Below are 14,283 nucleotides of genomic sequence, written 5' to 3'. Positions count from 1 at the left end.
TAGTAAATAAACCTCTCATTTATGAGATGAGAGATTTCTTAATAAAGATAGAATTACACATTGTGGACTGACGAAGCAGTTTCCTACTAGTTATTCAGAAGATGTATTCTGAAAGGTGAGCATGCAGCAATAAGAATTCTTACTATGATCTAAGTGAAGGGGAGGAATGACACAGGCCACAGTGGGTATATTTGACAATCAATCATTTCATTTTTTCAGTCATGTTACAACAACATGCTATTGGTGCCTAAATCTTAACCCATTATTTTGAGAACACAGTCTGTGAAACACCTGTTTGAAAGCATGCTTCACCTGCTGGTTCCTTAGGGTATAAATGAAAGGGTTTAGCAAAGGGGCCACAGAAGTGTTGAGCACAGCTACACCTTTATTTAAAGACACCCTCTCCTTGGCTGATGTTTTCATGTACATGAAGATACAACTCCCATAAGTGATGGAGACAACAACCATGTGTGAAGAGCAGGTGGAAAAGGCCTTTTTCCGTTGTTGAGCTGAAGGGAACTTTAGGATGGTTTTGATGATGAGTGTGTAAGAGAGGATCACCAAGATCAAGGTGACAACAAGTGTCATTACAGCTATGACAAAAGCCATCCATTCTATGAAACGTGTGTCTGTGCAAGACAGTTGGAGGACAGGAGAAGTGTCACATAGAAAGTGATCTATCAGTTTGGAGGCACAGAAATCCAGTTTGAGTCCCAACATTAAAGGGGGGAAGATGGAAAAGAACCCAGTCACCCAGGAGCTGGCAACCAGTAGGTGGCACACTTTGCTGTTCATGATGATGGGGTAATGCAGTGGTCTGCAGATGGCTACATAGCGATCATAGGACATGGCAGCCAGGAGGTAGAACTCTGTGATTAGTAACAGAAAGAAGAAGAATAATTGAGTTAGACAAGCTCCATAGGAAATTGTTTTGTCACCGGTGAGACTGCTCATCAAGAACCTTGGAATGCAGGAAGATGTGAATGCAATTTCTAAGAAGGAGAAATTCCTGAGGAAGAAATACATTGGAGTCTTGAGGCGGGGATCCAGCAGGGTGAGGAGGATAATCACTAAGTTCCCCATCAGGCTCAAGATGTAATTGAAAGACAGGCACAGGAAAATCAGAATTTGTAGCTGAGGGTCATCTGTCAGTCCCAGCAAAATGAACACAATCTCTACTGAATGATTCTTCATTACTCTTTTATTCCAACATGTCTTCAAAAGAACTTCAGAAAAAGTATACCCTTAAAAATTGTTCCTTTTCCAACTTAGAAAATTTCTTGCTCAGAAGTTTAACCAGTGTGTATATATTTTTAAAATTATCTTAGATTTTATTCATGAACCTGGTCTCCACCTCATCATTACGTTTAAAAGAAGAATTATTTACCTTCTTGTAAAGAATTGAGTATGCCATAATTATGTATTTATGGAAGGAATATTGGTCATTTGAAATATAGGTCTTCAGTTCCATTAATCTTTGCTCATCTTCCCTATACTTTATTTCATTATACTTTTAAGGTTTGCAATATTTAAAATTTTGTTGTTATATTAGATAACTCTGTGTATTCCCAGTAGTCATAAAAGTCCTAATTTAAGGATGCACATATCCAAAATTTCTAAGAAATAAAAACAACAAAGAGTTTACATGAATGGCAACATGAGATGAGATTCTTGCAAGCTCATGATGGTGACGATCTGAGTTAAGTGCTTAGAAATAATTGGGAAGTATGAAGAACACACAAGTTTCAAACTGATGCAATAGCTCTACAAGCTACCATAAACTCTGGTCTTTTAATATTATGATTTTCCTCTCATGTTTTTGACATATGACAAGTCGGGGGGGCAAAGATCTGTATGAAAAATGGCTAGTGTTTCACCTATAAATATGTTTGAAGTAGATGTTCAAGACTCATCCATTTTTAGAAAAAGTGTCATAACACACATACTTTATATTTATAGAATATGTTGATTCAGTATTAAACCTTCATTTATTCTACCAGTTTAATAGCTTTGTAAGTGTCACAATTTTCAAGTTAATAATTACAATAATATACTTAAAGCTTAGGAGAAATTTCAAATTTTTTCTAATTCATTGGAACTAAGATAACATGAAATTTCCTCCTAATTGATTTGTAAAGTAAAATCAAAATGACAAATAATAATATGTACTTGGAATTTAATACATATATATATATACATATATATTCATAGAAACAATCTTGGTCTATGTCAATAACTAGAATTTGTTTATTGAGCCTATTTTAATCAATTAAACTAAACTTAAGCTAAGTGAACTTTAGTGAATTTTTAAATAGTGAATTATATTGTTTTCCCAATATTTTTCTTACAACAGACATGGGTGAATTAAATTGTTTTTCTTATAAGAATTCCAAATGGTGCAGCTTTGGTAATGACAATTTCCTTAGGAACAGTTTTGTGCTTCTACCATTAATGCAACATAGCAGTTTTCATATTTCCATGGTTCAAAACAGATAGGATCTACTAGTATCAGTTGCATAGTAAATTATCATAGACCTGGAGAAATAAGTGTGCTTTTTTACAATATCAAATAAAACACAATGTGAAGAGAGAGATAAGTGATAATGAAGACATAAATTGCTTATTTTAAATTTTATGTGAAGGAATTCAAGAAAAGGTTATTAAATATATGAAAGAGAAGTTGTGAACATAAGTATATGATATAGACAACACTTTAAAAATAAAGATCTCTCATTATTTCCTAGTGTACATATGAAGGTGTGGATATGTTTCACTTGAGCATGGTCAGAAGGGGAAGAAGTTGTAAAAAAGAAGCAAGGAAGTTTTAGTACACACTACATGAAAGGAATGAAGTGAAAATGAATTTGGATAGTGTACATGCTACTATTGGAATGTTTGCACAGCAATCTTTTGCCTATTAAGAAAAACATTTCCCATTTCCCAGACTTTTTGTTTGTTTATTTGTTTATTTATTTTTTTTAGTTTGTTACCAAATAAGAGCAAGTAAAAATAATTCTGGTTTGCACTTGCAGCGGGGGGGCTCACTAGGAAATTCTGCTTTGAGACGTCTTAGTTTTAAAATTATTCTTTTTAATAATTATTTTGCAAAATTAAGCTATTTTTAAATATTTTATGAAAATTTTATCCAAAATCTAATTAGAATTCACCTTATGGAACATTTACAAAGTTTTAGTGATATCCCTAGGAAAAATTTACTAACATTTTTATTGTCATAATGAAGATTTAAGTCATTTGAAGTAGAAAATGTATACGATCATGTCTTCTAAACTGATGATAAACTAAAATTATTTGTAGCCTGTGAAGTGTAAGCTATTCTTTTTCCCCTTTCTATTTAAATTAAAAAAACACTAGTTTTACCTGTAAATCCCAGTAGAAAACAGTAAAATAGAAAAATAAAAATATTAAAAAAACAATTAATTGGAAAAAAATCTCCCTTTTGTCTTTTACAGAAATTTATAGAAGGAGATATCTGTGCATTTGGATCTATAAATTGTTTTAATATTTATTTATTTTGTGTAGATGGTGTTCTATCTACACATAGAGCCTACATGCCAGAAGAGGAGAGCATCAGCTCTCATTATAGATGGTTGTGAGCCAATGTTCTTAACCACTAAGCCATCTCTCCAATTCCTGTAAATAGTTTCTGCAAGTAACTGAAGACTTGAGACAGGGAGCTCCAGGCAGATGAGATAAAGATACCTAATGTACCAAACCAACTTTGGTTTGAAAGAATATTCAGGATTCAGGTATTTATTCAACTCTGATGTAACTTTACACCATTGTAAACAACAGTGTCACGGACTCAAAAGTTCTTCAGGACATAAGGATATTTGTAAAACAACATATTATATAATTGTCTCACTTAGGAAATTTGTGCTGCTGACATTGATATCAAATGTCTAATTATATACTGCTTACTCTACAGTTTTCTCATTTGAACCTATTGACTCTTTTTGCTTCAACAATTACCTATACCACACATTCTCAGAGTATACTGTAATGGAAAAACAACATAAATCATATTATGAAATTATTATATGACTCACAGGGCAAGACATACAATTGTATTTAGTTTTGTTGAATATTAAAAATATCACATAAGAATTAAAATATTCTCTGATAACATTTTTGCATCTTATAGTCACTTGTCATTATATCTCTAAAGGTAAGCATAAAAATATACTAAAACACTTACCATTTATCAGTTTAAAAGCTTTCTTTGGTTGTGTATCTTGATTCTGGTAAGTGTGCATTTCCATATTTCAGCCCTTATTCTAGTAAAAAAGAGCATGGGTGGAACATCTCCACTCACCTCATTCTAATCTAAAATACATGACCGACGTTCATGCTGCCTTAGAGATATTTACTTACTAATTTACTGTTTTGTAGGAAGGTGTATGGAATTGTCATTTCTATTACTACATCTCACTTGTCTGAAGTATCAAAAACTTTGCAAAGGGTAACATGCAAAACAATATGAAAATTCACTGTCTCTGATGTAATGGAAGAGCTGTGCCTGTGTGTCTTATTGGAAGCACTTAAGGACAATGAATTCTCAGGGTGACTGCAAACTAAGACCATCATTTATTTCCTAAGGGACTGTTGAAAATAGACACAAAAGTACTTTTATAGAAATAAAAATGCATGTACAAACCTTTTCTTTTGAAAATTATGTTTGCAGAGATTTTTGCTGATTGATGCTTGTTATTTGTTTACTGTTTTGTTTTTGTTTTTTGAGACAGGTCTCTCTGTGTATCCATGGCTGTCCTGGCCACTCTGTAGACCAGGTTGACCTCAAACTCATAAATATACACCTGCCTCTGCGTCCAGAGTGCTAGAATTAATGGCGTGAGTCACTATTGTCCAGCTTTGTATTTTACTTGCAGATCATCAAAGATAATTCTTATAGGAGCAATGATGTCTGGTTAGATTTATGATTTAACCGGACTTTCTGAGTTAGCCTAATAGATACTAGTGATTAAAACAATAAGTAAAGATGATTAGTGAAATGGTTTAGTTTTCTGCCAATTGCTCCAATAAGCGATATAAAAATGGCAAAAATAGAATAGAATTTACCTTCTCTTTCATTAGGTATGAGATTTAGGATGTTTCATGAATTACTGTTTTACAGAAAGCAATTATGTCCCTACATCCATGGTTAGGCCTGAGTTCCTGGATTATATAACTTACAGAATTAAGCATAGACCCCAGAATGCATACTAAAAAACAAAGTTATGCAAGGAAATTAAATGATCCTATTGTGTACAAAAAATAGATGGTAGCTGACCACTTGAATTAAGTTTTGTAGGAATCTGCTACCCTGAAATTTTAAACAGCTGTCTGCTTTAAAAACCGAACTGACTGAAATATACTTGGCTTGCTTAAAACTTTGCTATCAATTATAAAAAGATCATTGCTTTGAGGAGAGGATGTTATGGTGGGAAAGTTAATACAAAGAAAACTGTTAAACAATTTGTGGGCTAAGGAAAACATGTAACTTGTGATCTGTATGATTTCTTCTTATGTAAAGATTTTATTTGTTTTTGGAAAATATGTAAGTTATTGGTTGTTTGGTATTATTTTATTGCATAGAAATCTTTGTAGGAGGAGGATAATGCAGAGGAAACATGTAGAAGGGAAAAGGTAGAAAGGGAACATCAGGGAAGAAGTAAAAAGATAATATCAGGAAATATATAGAAGGGGAACAACTGGGAAAAAAGTAAAAGAAAAACAGTAGGGTCAAAGAACAGAACAGAGAAAGAACAGAGTAAGGACACACAGCACAAAGCAAAAGAAACCTTCACATAAAGTTCCTGTGTGTGTCTGTGCATCTGTTCAGAAGTTTGCCTACTCTACGTCTTCTCTCCAGTATCTTTGATCTGCTGGGGCCTGGCCCCTTAGCAGCAGGATGTTTGTTCTCAGATGTGGATCTTAGACAGTAGATAGAGCTATACATCACATCAAGTATTCTTAGAGTGCATGAGAGTTGGGGTATGAATAGGAATAATGAGACAGACAGTGAGAAGAAAGAGGAGGGAGTGAATATATATGGTCAAAACACGTTATACTTGTTCTAAAATGATTCTATGAAATGTATTACCATGTATAATGAATATTTGCAAACAAAAATGTACATATCATAAATGTGTTATGCTTGTTTGCACTTGTATTGTTGGTTGTGCTTATCTGTACATGTGCATATCAGCTGTGTTGTATTAATCTTTACCTTTTGAAATAGTTTCTTCCCTGAACCTGCTGCTCACTATTTGTGCCTGGTTGAATGGATATCAAGCTTTTGGAATCCATTTATCCTCATCTCACCAGTGCCATTATTGCAGGCACTGTTACTACAACTAGTTTTTAATGTATTTTGGCAATTGGAACTATTCCTTGTGTTAGCATAGCAAGTGCTTTTATCCATGGAATTATTTTTATGGAACGCTATTATACATTTATTATACATAAACTATATTTGTGTGTCACTGAATTCAGCATGGTTTGTTCCTGAAAACCTAACTGGAATAACATGGGAGTGAAAATGACACTTTAGAAATGGCAGACATAAAGAAAATCTGGGATCAATGTCTGGTGCTTGCCTGGGTGGAGGATACCTACTATGTGATACAAAAACTCAGCACATTTGTTATGGGCAGTGCAAAATGGAGAGGTTAGTTAGCCTTGGTAAGAGGTCTTTGCATGGGATCCACATTTGTATCAACATCAGGGGAAGAAGTTGAAGCTGATGATTTCTGTGTATTTGTCAATATTTAAACACTCACCAAGTGAAGGCTTTGTCATTCCTCTGAGCCTGACCAGGGGAAAACTGCCATTTCCATGGGTCTGAGACATCAGGGTCGTTGACATGGCTATACTCATGTCAAACAATGCACATTCACTCAGGACTTCATCTGCTTTGTACAGTAAACATTATATTTTTGTATAGAACACATCTAATAATAAATGAAATTATCAACATTTACTTTCTCAGAGCATGTCTTTTAGGTCAACTTTGTAAACTTTACTAATTCTTAGAGCTTCTTGATTAAATTCATATGTAAGCCCATAACAATAAATTTCTTCACAATATGAAAATTACTGACTGAAAAGAATCTATTGTAGAACTTGGAAATTAATCTTTTTTCTTTGGGAATACGTAGTTTAGAATATAGATGTATTTAAACTCTAGAAAAGTAAAAGATGAACAACATAATTTTTGTTTAACATATGTAAGTATTCCTTGCATTGAACTGTGTTCTGTAGAAGAACCTGACCTTTTAACCAGGGTATCCAAGGAATTTTAACTATTATCATTGTGATTTATGGATCTGAGTATTCATAATGGCGTAAAACTAGAATTTAAAATGTTCCTACAATGAAAGCAAACTGTAGGGAAAAAAAGAAAATTAAGTCAACTTATTTTGACCTATTCCCAACATAGACTTGAGTGTGACCAATGATAGAAGTATGAGTGGTAACTTCTGACAGCATGGCTTCAGGCATTTTCATTTCACAGAATCTGCAATGAATATGCTCAGCATCATTCATGACCTTTAATGACGAGAAGCTGGGAAGCTGCTTCCTAGCACCTATTTCCCTTAGTGTTTCTATTGAAGACTTTTCAGAAGTTGATTTTTGTGTGTAATTTGTTACTGGGAGGAACAGAGAAGACTTCTTTGTATCCAGGATGATGAACTAAAATCACATATATAATAGGTGTTCATGGTTTGATAATCATCAACATGTGTGCTCATACTATTAGCAAACAGATATTGGGAGCACACAGTCTGACAGCTAGGGAACCAACATTGGTCCAAACCAGGCTCCCTGAATATGGATGTCAGTTGGGAGACCAGAGCAGTCTATGGGGCCTCTGGCAGTAGAACCAGTAATTATTCCTAGATCCCATTCCCTATGTAGGGATAGATACTCTCTCAGCCTAGATACTTGGGAGAGGCCCTAGACCCTGCCCCAAATGATGTGACAGACCTTGATGATTCCCCATGGAAGGCCTTACCCTCCCTAGAGAGTGGATGGGCCTAGGGATAGGGTATTGGTGGGGAGCATGGGAGGACAGGATGGAGAGGGAACTAGGATCAGTATATAAAATAAGATTGCTTTTAATTTAAATAAAAAAAGAAAATCACTGCCATTGTCTACTAATATCATTTGCACTTCCCAGTAGGGCTCAAACCCAAATCACATTGTCCATTAAACCACTTTCGGATTTATTTTCAGCTAAAATTCTGAGAGGAGGACAATAAACTTTCCCTGTGAAGAGCCCACCATTGGTTTTCTGATAGATAGCAAAAGATCAGCCCTGAAAACATATACACAGGTAACATTGTACAGATTGGGTTGATTTATGTATTTATACACATTTGCACACACACACACACACACACACACACACACGCAAGTACACATGAAACAACAATTAAAGAAAAAGAGGCTATGAAATGTAAGAGCAAGGGGTTGGGGTACATTGCATGATTGGAGGGAGGAAAGGGAAGGGGGAATCGTTTCAATTATGTGTTGTGGGTGACCCTACTGGGACAACCCGTGGGAGAGGGGGTGAGAAGACACAGCGCCAGCAACACAGACATGGGAATCAGTGAGGAGCAGAGCATGCTGCAGACTCGTTTATTAAGGAAGTTAGACCTGCCTTTATATCCCCTCCCAAGGTCCTATTGGCTCAGGTGGCTGACTTTGCTGTGCTATCCTTTCCTCATTGGTGTCTCTGGGTCAGGTGTTTCTTTGGCAGTAGTCTCTGAACATAGAGGCAGGCTTGGCTCAGGGAGGAAGTGCCTGCCTTGCATGCTCATGCAGGCTGCCTGGGGACCTGAGGCTTGGGTAGGCTGGCTGCAGTTTCTCCTACACATCAACTTTGTTTTGCTGCTTAGCAGTCAAAGTTCTAGCTTCTGCCTTGTTGTTCCTACCTCAGAGAACATCCAGCATGATGGACCTTGCCTATCTTAGGCTTGGCCTGCCTCATAGGTCCTTATCCATCATTGATTAATGGCTCTGGAAGGCTGACATCTCTGGGAAGCATGTCCTGGTAGGAAGACAGCCTGTTAAACTGATGTTCAGGAATTTCTGTGAGCCAGGCTCAAGAGAACTCCCAAGGAGAGCCTCATTCAGGGTGTTAAAGTGCCAGGAGAACCTGGAGTGTGGAAATATACTGAAGAGAATGATTAGTAGTAAGACAATACCCCCAGTCAAAGCATAGAAAAAAGGGGGTCACTCCTGAACTGACCTCACACTTTCAGGCAAGAAAGAGCACACATATCTAGAGAGCAGGCTCCTATCTATTTTCAGGAGAAATCTAGGGGCCAACGCCATGATCTCATCTCAAACATCCTCCAGATCATCTTAACCTTAATACTCCTGGTGACCAATATTGATTTTTAATGCCCTCACCTGAGGCTACTTACAGTGGGAAGATAAGTTCCCCATTATCTTAATAGCAGCAGACAAAGACAAGAACAAAGTCTAAAACAGAAAAAGATAGACTCAAACAAACACAGCAAGTGTGTCGGACCTAAGTGTGGTAGATGTTCTGACCTAAAGCACCAGGTGTACCAGACCGACACGAAGAAAAGACAGAAAAGGAGGGGTCCTGCGGTTACCTTCTCAAGAAGACCAAGGCTACAAAAACATGCAGGAGTCAACTCATTGAACAAGTTTCCAAAGAGGACGTGCCTAAATGCACTGAGAGCATGAATATGCATTCAGAATGGTGCTGAAAGAGAAAGCAAAAGTGCACCGACATACAGGGTCCATCCACTGATGCACAGCCAATAACAAAAAGCAAACAGCAGGGCCCAAACAAAAAACAGCTGCATCGATGAAAAATGCACACCCTGATTCAAGTGGGGTCGAGGACCATGCCAGCAGGGATCCAGGAGACCCATATCTAGGAGCCAGATGTTGTGGGTGACCTTGCTCAGACATCCCTTGGGGGAAAGGGTGACTAGACACCGCACCAATGGCATCAGTGAGTAGCAGAGAATGCTGCAGACTTGTTTATTAAGGAAGTTAGACCTGCCTTTATACCTGTCTCCCACAGTCCCACTAGCTCAGGTGGCTGACTCTACTGTGTTGTCATTTCCTCATTGGTGTCTCTGGTCTCTGGCTCAGGCATCTCTTTGTTAGCAGTCTCTGAGCGTTGAGGCAGGCTTGGTTCTGGGAGGAAGTGCCTGCCTTTCTCCTGCAACTATAATATAAAAAAAATGAAATGAGATCTTACAAGTGGCAACAGGATCGGAACATATCCCCCAGTTTTGTTTTCTTCTAAAGATTATTTCATAAACCTCTCTGCATGAGAATGTGAATTGAGAAGTACATACTGTTTGGTAGACTTGCCTTACTCCCATGAAGGGACATAGGATTTTCAGGAGATAGCATTTCAATACACCTTTTTACACTTATCTAAGTAATGATTCAGTCTTTTGAATACCTTAAACAAAACCTAATGGCAAAAAATAATGAAAATTGGCAAAGTGCAACAGACAGGCTTCATCAAATCAGCACAGCGAAAAGATTTCAGCTTGGGAGACCTCAAAATTCTTTGTTGGGTGGAAATCCATATATAAAGTGAAGATTGGACAATTTTTATTCTAAATTTCACTTTTTAATTAGAAAACCTTTATTATGTAGTGGTCTGATTATATTTTTCCTTCCCAGCTCCTCCCACCTCCCTAAACATCCAAACATTCATCCTTTTTTGTTCTCACTCAAAAAAAAAAAAAAAGGAAGCAAGAAAACCAATAAAACAAAAATACAGAACAAAAGAAAAAGCACCCTAAAAGCTTGAGTTCCCTTTGTGTGCGTAGGAGAACATCATTCTTAAGTTGCCTGAAAGATCACTTGTAGGCACTGGATTTCATTGCAAACCGATGTGGGAAGTGTCAGGGAACCCACTGGTAGGAAGACACATTAAGGGAGTCGGGGAAAAAGCAAAGTGGAGAACCTGGGCCTTGAGAGCAGAGAGGAGACTGACTGTAGGAAGGAAGGGAACTGGGGAAGTGTGTGAAAGAGCAATGGGGAAAATTTAGAGAGAAGCAAATTTAGAGAATGTCATAATGAAGACCGTGGCTTTTATGGTGATTTTAAAAACTGATAAAAATGTGTCCCAGAGGTTTGTTGTTTTCATTTTTATTTACATCCAGGAAAAAAAATAAGAGAAGAAAGTAAAGAAAAAAATCAATATCACGTTTTATGTAGTTCCCTGACTGTGCAACTTTTCCAATGTATTTAGATTAAAGTAAGTTTATACTGTAGTATATAATCTGCTTGAGTCATTTTTCACATCATTAATTTTATGAAAAAGGACAAGCATATTTATTAGAAAATTTTAACTTACAAGTATAAATTTCTTCTAAATGACATGTAAACAAGTTACATATTGACTTTTTCACAACTAGTATCATTTCTAGGATTCAGGGCCATGAAAAAATATGAAATATTGCATCAAAGCATGAAGTCAACTTTTCTCTTCCTATGAAGCCATTTAATTACATCAACAAATGGTTAACTATAACTCTATGGAAGACACCTCTCATTCCTTTACATGCTTCATACTTCTTATTACAGCACCCTTGAGGCCTTATTACCTTCGTTCATCTCAAAAGGTTCACCATGTGGATGCTTCTTTCTAGACAAAGAATTCTTTCTTTACATTAACTCAGATTTTAGAGTTACTTTCCATGAAAACCTCTTTCACACTATAGAATAATCTCATACTCTGAGCTTGCCTCTATTAGAAATGCAAAATATTAAACTGCTAAGGAAATGTTTAGCAATTAATATACATATAGAATCAATTCCATTATGTCTAACAGCATTCAGTTGCATAGTACATTTAGTAAATAAACCTATCATTTATGAGAAGAGCGATCTTGGAGTAAAGATAGAATTACACATTGTGGACTAAAGAAGAATTTTCCTCCTAGTAATTCAGAAGATGTATTCTGAAATATGAACATAGAGAGGTAAGAATTCTTACTATGATCTAAGTAGTAAAGGAGAGAAATTGCATAGACCATAGTGGATCTATTTGACAGTCAATTTCATTTTTTCAGTTATGTTATAATAGCATGCTACTGGTACCTAAATATTAACTCACTGTTTTGAGAAGAACACAATCTGTGAAACACCTGTTTGAAAGCGTCCTTCACCTGCTGGTTCCTTAGGGTATAAATGAAAGGGTTTAGCAAAGGGGCCACAGAAGTGTTGAGCACAGCTACACCTTTATTTAAAGACACCCTCTCCTTGGCTGATGTTTTCATGTACATGAAGATACAACTCCCATAAGTGATGGAGACAACAACCATGTGTGAAGAGCAGGTGGAAAAGGCCTTTTTCCGTTGTTGAGCTGAAGGGAACTTTAGGATGGTTTTGATGATGAGTGTGTAAGAGAGGATCACCAAGATCAAGGTGACAACAAGTGTCATTACAGCTATGACAAAAGCCATCCATTCTATGAAACGTGTGTCTGTGCAAGACAGCTGGAGGACAGGAGAAGTATCACATAGGAAGTGATCTATGGTTTTGGAGGCACAGAATTCCAGTTTGAGTCCCAACATTAAAGGGGGGAAGATGGAAAAGAACCCAGTCACCCAGGAGCTGGCAACCAGTAGGTGGCACACTTTGCTGTTCATGATGATGGGGTAATGCAGTGGTCTGCAGATGGCTACATAGCGATCATAGGACATGGCAGCCAGGAGGTAGAACTCTGTGATTAGTAACAGAAAGAAGAAGAATAATTGAGCTACACAAGCATCATAGGAAATTGTTTTGTCACCGGTGAGAATACTTATCAGGAACCTTGGAATACAGGCAGTTGTGAATGCAATTTCTAGGAAGGAGAAATTCCTGAGGAAGAAATACATTGGAGTCTTGAGGCGGGGATCCAGCAGGGTGAGGAGGATGATCACTAAGTTCCCCATCAAGCTCAAGATGTAATTGAAAAACAGAAACAGGAAAATCAAAATTTGTAGCTGAGGGTCATCTGTCAGTCCCAGCAAAATGAACACAATCTCAACAGACTGATTCTTCATTTCTCTTTTGCTCTACCAAGTCTACAGGAAAAAAAAACTAAAATTAAAAATTGTTCCTTTTCCATCCTAGAAAGTTCTATTTTGAGAAGTTTAAACAGTATACAAATATTTAAATACATCATCTCATAGTTCATCCCATGTGCAAGACTTTGTCTTTTCAATGTGTTTTTAGTACTCTTATTTTCTGCCTGTAAAAACTTACAGGAGTCATTTCAGCCATTTGAAACACAGCTCCTCAGTTTCATTAATGTTCATCTGTGCTTGTTTTTTTAATGTACTGTATCCCAGTGGATTGTTAAAATGTGTGATGTTTGAAAATTTTAATATTTCATTTCAAAATGAAATGCCTTAAGAGTGATATAGTATTCATTTGAGATTCTTGTATTCCCAGTAGCCATAAAACTAATGATTTAAGGATACACATATAGTCAATTTCCAGGAAAGAAAAACTTCAAAGAATAAAATGTAAATGCATTTTAACATGGTAAAATAAGGTTTTAAAATTGAGTTGTCAGTTAAACCTATCACCATAAAAAACCTTTTCAGTATGATATCCCACTACTCTTCTCTTTCCCATGATGGGTATTAGAGTGGAAAAAATATCTTATGTAAAAAGCAATAACTTACACATTTCAAACTAATGTTTCAAGTACATAAGCAATGTTCATTCATCTTTTAGAGTTACATAAGGCAAATACCTAGTACTTCTAGAGTACTTGATTCAATAATAATCTGTCATGTACTCTACCATGGTTATAGTCCTATAAGTGCCAAAAGCAAAATTTGTGGGTTAATAATTACAATATTTTTCAAGTTTCTAAGATGCTACTGTATACTACACAGTAATTAACATGGCATAAAATTTACCAATTAAACTTTTAAATTGTTAAGGAAAATTAAAATGACACATAAACAACTATCTATATCTGGCTTTAATGAACACATCTACATGTTGGTAACTAGAATCGATGTATTGAGTTTTTTTCATATCATCCAACAAAACTTAATCGATTCTTAGTGATTTTCCTTTATGGCTAATGTTAGTATTTTCGTAGCTATTTTCAGGTAGCAAACACACGTGAAGTCAGTTGTTTTTGTTACAAGGATCCAAATTAAACATCTCTGGTGACATCCCAGATACGGCCTGCTGTCTATTGTAATTTCATTTGGAGCAGTTCGAATGGAGAGCAATGGATAATCCCAT

The 14,283-nt window shown here is 36.2% G+C and overlaps 2 protein-coding genes across 2 annotated transcripts; both read right to left on the bottom strand.

The window, feature by feature from the left end:
• Positions 1-237: 237 nt before the first annotated feature.
• Positions 238-1,200, bottom strand: LOC101838249 (olfactory receptor 6C6-like). Its single transcript, XM_005079678.3, has one exon. It carries the CDS (start codon positions 1,192-1,194, stop codon positions 238-240), a length of 957 nt encoding a protein of 318 aa, XP_005079735.2. The 5' UTR covers positions 1,195-1,200.
• Positions 1,201-12,119: 10,919 nt separating this feature from the next.
• On the bottom strand, positions 12,120-13,085 carry LOC121143078 (olfactory receptor 6C6-like). Its single transcript, XM_040754279.1, has one exon. It carries the CDS (start codon positions 13,077-13,079, stop codon positions 12,120-12,122), a length of 960 nt encoding a protein of 319 aa, XP_040610213.1. The 5' UTR covers positions 13,080-13,085.
• Between the last annotated feature and the right edge of the window lie 1,198 nt (positions 13,086-14,283).

This window comes from Mesocricetus auratus, unplaced genomic scaffold (assembly GCF_017639785.1).
Source record: "Mesocricetus auratus isolate SY011 unplaced genomic scaffold, BCM_Maur_2.0 Super-Scaffold_100011, whole genome shotgun sequence".
In the NCBI taxonomy this organism is placed as follows: Eukaryota; Metazoa; Chordata; class Mammalia; order Rodentia; family Cricetidae; genus Mesocricetus; species Mesocricetus auratus.
This window is presented reverse-complemented; position numbering and strand designations above follow the sequence as displayed.

Coding starts and splice junctions, on each gene's coding strand:
- LOC101838249 (XM_005079678.3), bottom strand. CDS start 1,194: ATGAAGAATCATTCAGTAGAGATTGTGTTCATTTTGCTGGGACTGACA.
- LOC121143078 (XM_040754279.1), bottom strand. CDS start 13,079: ATGAAGAATCAGTCTGTTGAGATTGTGTTCATTTTGCTGGGACTGACA.